This window comes from Microtus ochrogaster, linkage group LG3 (genome assembly GCF_000317375.1).
Source record: "Microtus ochrogaster isolate Prairie Vole_2 linkage group LG3, MicOch1.0, whole genome shotgun sequence".
In the NCBI taxonomy this organism is placed as follows: domain Eukaryota; kingdom Metazoa; phylum Chordata; class Mammalia; order Rodentia; family Cricetidae; genus Microtus; species Microtus ochrogaster.
Genome location: NC_022029.1, coordinates 13,869,209 through 13,873,630, shown reverse-complemented (window position 1 = coordinate 13,873,630; position 4,422 = coordinate 13,869,209). Strand labels below are relative to the sequence as shown.

The window sequence follows — 4,422 nt, the reverse complement described above, 5'->3', positions numbered from 1 at the left end:
AAAAAAAAAAAAAAAGGAAAAGATACCCTTGAATTAGCTGATTCTTCTTACCTGATCAAAAAGAAGCCGAAGTTGTCTTTCAGACTCACCAACCCACTTGCTCAAGCAATCTGCTCCTTTACGCATGAAAAAGGCCACCTTTTTGTCTCCTTGACTGCATTCATTTGCTAACGCTCTGGCAACCAAGGTTTTACCTGTTCCAGGAGGGCCATAAAACAAACAACCCCTAGAATAAGAGAAACAAAAAAATTATTTAAAGAAGTTTATACCAATGGTTTTATAATCAAAGAAATTCACGAAGATTATCTAAGAGAATTGTTATCATCAACAATCACCAATTTAAGATTTCCCACGCCAACATATAATTTTAGATAGCTATGTAGTAATTCTAAGCACTGATTGATCTGGAATTCCCCTCTGTATGCTATGAATATATTTTATTAGCATGGGTTAATAAAAAAGTTGCTTTGGCCTATGGCAGGGCAGAATAAAGTCTGGCGGCAAATCTGAATAGGGATACAGAGAGAGAGTAGGCAGAGTCAAGGAGAAGCCATGTAGCTGCCAATGAGACAGCTAGAGACAGACACTAGAACCTTACCAGTAGGTCACAGCCTCAGGGTGATACACAGATTAATAGAAATGGGTTAATTTAAGATATAAAAGTTAGCTAGAAATACCCCTAAGCCATTGGCCAAGCAGTGTAATTAATATAGTTTCTGTGTGATTATTTGGGTCAGGGAGCCGGGGTTAAAAGAACAGCTCCTTTCTATAACTGATAAGGCTTTTTCTAGTTTATTTCCAAGTTTCACTTTGGTGAGCCCTCAAAGGACCAAACTCTTGCAATCAGAAAAGGGTTAAATTAATTCTAGAGAAATAAGTCTGGAATTTCACATCTCCATAAAGAATTTCGTCCTGTGCCTGAAGGACTCCTAAACAGGTACAGTTGAAAAACAAACCTTTGTGCTCTAAATAAAAATTTCTAATCATCATTGTTAGAAAAAGTCAAACAAATATATATAAAATTTTTATAATCAAAGGCTAATTAATTGATATTCAATCAATTAACAATAACAGTATAAAAATAAACATCTAAGACATACCTTGGAGGCTGAATTTTAAATTTTTCAAAAATTTCTGGATATAAAAGTGGAAAAACTACCATCTCCTTCAGAGCGTGTATATGATGGCTTAGTCCACCTATGCTATCAAACCGCACCTTGAGAAAAAAAGGAGGAAATTTAATATAAAGTGATTTCATAGGTTCTAAAATTTTGTTTGTTTTTGAGTCAGTCTTACTATGTAGCACTGTCTATCTAGCTCTGTGTACAACAGGCTGGGCTTGAACTCAGAGATCCACCTGCCTCTGCCTCCCAAGTGCTGGAATTAAAAGCATGTGCTATCATACCCGGCCCATGTTCTATAAATGTTTTTAATTTATGAGTTCCATAATCCATAAATACATTCTTTCAGGGGTTTTTGAGCATGTATACAAGTAAGTTTTTGGCTGCACACAAATACATGTAGAAAAATATAGTCAAAGTTAAACTCAGAGTCAAAGGAAACTATCTTTTAGTAATCGAACAAGCCAGGAATAAGATCAGCGCCTAACTGGAAACGTTAGCAAGTATCTATAGAAGGTGTCACATTTATACACTAACACTTCCCATCCTTCTGTATCTTCAGCTGGTGCAATAACTGCTCCCCCAGACAAAACTTAGTTAATGGATAGAGCCAGAAGACATTTTCTACTACTGTGACTCTCTTCAAAACACAACATAATCAAACAAAAACTTACTCTTTAGTATTTAATTCCTCTACTAAGAAATAAATTTAATTTTTCCACATAGGAGACAATAATGAAGAAACGGAAAAACACTGATATACCAGAAGTGACAAAAACTGTTTATTTCACTAATAACAGTTACATCAATTAAGACTTTATAAAAATTGTTTAAAAACTGCCTAAAGAAAATTTTATAGAATGTTAACAGTGATTGCCTATTGGAACCTGGTGGAGCCTTTTCCCTACTTCTCATTCTCCCATGGAACTTGGAAATGATTTATAAACTATTTATTATGGCAGGAAAAAGAAATTATAAAAAACTAATTATAAAAAATTAAATTATAAAAAATTAAAGCAGATAAAAACCAGGAACATTTTTTAAAAAGTTAAATTATTTATATATATAATATATATAATCAAATTAGAATTGACTGGCAGAGACAGCTAAAGTTAATAGACTTAGAAGAGTAAAGTAGTACTGGCAAACCAAATCTAAAGATAATGAGGTTCTCAAGAAGTGTACTATTTCTTAGGGATTCAGGACATACACAATCTAAAATTTCCTTTAGTACTAAATAATGAAACAAATATTTTACTCTATGACTTTGGATTGAGGACAACTACATTTTTATCTTCAATAGTATACTGAACTCTAATTTGATAATTTCTTTTAAATCACATAGAAGCAGTTAAATTATGTATGAAGATGCAAGAGACCCAGAAAAACTCAGATAAATTCTTGATTATGAGGGAATATTCCAAATTACCCCAGCATGAGACATTATAATCAGTGGACCACGTCTGTATAAACTTGGTTCTTCTCAGACCACATCCCTTCCTTGGAGTACAGCTCTCACCTGTCCAGAGTGGCTTCAACAGTATTTACACTGATGACATATACCTAAATTTCTACCATATATTCCTACCTTATATCTAACCAGTCAGTTGCTTACAAGTGCCTTATACTTATGGTACATTAGAGATACCTAACATGTCTGAAGTCAACTAAAACCCCTTCCATCTTATTCCTTCTCCTGTATACTCTCCTTCAGATAATGGAACCACCCAATACCTATCAGGACTATCAATTATCTACCTATCTGCTTAAACCAGAAGCCTGCACAATATACTCAGTTTGTTTCTGTCACTCTCCAAAAGCAATTAATTCACTAAAATCCATCACATTTGAATATCTTAATTCTCTCAAGTCCATTTATCATTTATTTCTCTGTAATTCTTTTTTCTATGGCAATTTTGCTATCCAGCTAAGTTCCTATAATACCAACTTGTTTCTCTTAAAATTCATTAGCAACATCACAGCCAGAGGAAGGTACATAAAATCCAAGTCTGATTATAAAATCAGGTAATTCCAACAACAACCCGTTGCTCCTACTGTTACACAGAATTGTAAAACCCTCTCAGCTTCATTTCCTACCTGCTGAAGATTCTAGCAACACTGAAAGAAAAAAAAATTTAAGTAGCATGTGTGACCAAGGTTTTGAGGACCCAAAACACACACATGAAACTACTAATATTGGTCATATCTGAGTTTCTACTTCTTCAAGTGTTGTTTTAGAAATAAGGAAAACCTTAAAAACAAACAAAAAATAATAAAACTACTTCTGGAAACATTTACAAACTTACTGATTTATCAATATTCATCGGATCAACATCAGCCAAACTCGCACCCACTTTCACTCGTTCTCGGAGAATGCCACCTGCTAAATCTTCTGCTCTGAAGTTCATAGGCAAACACCTGAAATTTACAAACCATGAAAATAAAGGCATCAAAAACTTTACATGTGAGACGCTAAAGGCTCTTGCCACCAACCTGAATCGGACCTACAAGATGGAAGGCAAAAAACCAACTCCCACAAGTTGCCTCTGACCTTCATGCATGTGCATAATGATGTACAAAAATAAAACAAATGCTTAATTTTTTTAATCCTTCACACTTCAATGTCAAAATAAGTAGAAAAAAAAATCTTTGACGTGTTTTTCATCTTTTTGGCTTATCATAATCCAGAAAACAACATGAAAAGGTCTGATACTTTAAACTGCATTTTCTGGATGCTTTCAAATTGACCAAAACCAGTCATCTAACAGGTAAAGCAAACATCAGCATTAAACTATTTTCTCAAAGAGTTTAACCTCTCCCAATAGGAAATCTGGGAGCTTGGTCCTCAGTGTATTGATATGAGTAGTAGGACCTCTAAGAGGTGAAGCCCAGTCAGAGGTCACTGGGGACACACTACAAGAAGAAAGGAATGTCTCATGAGACCCTACTCAGTGTCCATCTTATTCCCCCATTTCCAAATACTTCACATATGATAGCCTCTCTTCCATGTGCTCCTGCCATAACGGCATCTGCTATGATGTGATGCAGCCACAGGGAGAACCACGAGAACCGGCACCATATTGTATGTCCTCAATTTCATGCTAAATAAAATCCTTTTCTCTACAAATCACCTAGCCTCCAGTGTGTCATTATAGCACAAGAATATGGCTTAATACAGGTTAAAAAAAAATCACAATATGACATAGCCTCAAAAGCAGAGTTCTATGGTAACTCCAACTTTACTAACATTTCTGAATCCTAATTTACTTTTTTTTTTTTTTTTTTTTTTGGTTTTTCGAGA

At 34.6% G+C, this 4,422-nt stretch overlaps 1 protein-coding gene across 1 annotated transcript in view; it reads right to left on the bottom strand.

The window, feature by feature from the left end:
- Atad2b (ATPase family, AAA domain containing 2B) overlaps positions 1 to 4,422 on the bottom strand; it is a 134,963-nt gene that overhangs the window by 81,997 nt on the left and 48,544 nt on the right. Inside the window, exons 10-12 of the mRNA XM_005360570.3 lie at positions 3,428 to 3,539; positions 1,101 to 1,216; positions 52 to 226 (exon numbers count right to left, since the gene is read on the bottom strand). Coding sequence (XP_005360627.1) covers positions 52 to 226; positions 1,101 to 1,216; positions 3,428 to 3,539 — 403 coding nt within the window. The remainder of the gene's footprint in view (positions 1 to 51; positions 227 to 1,100; positions 1,217 to 3,427; positions 3,540 to 4,422) is intronic.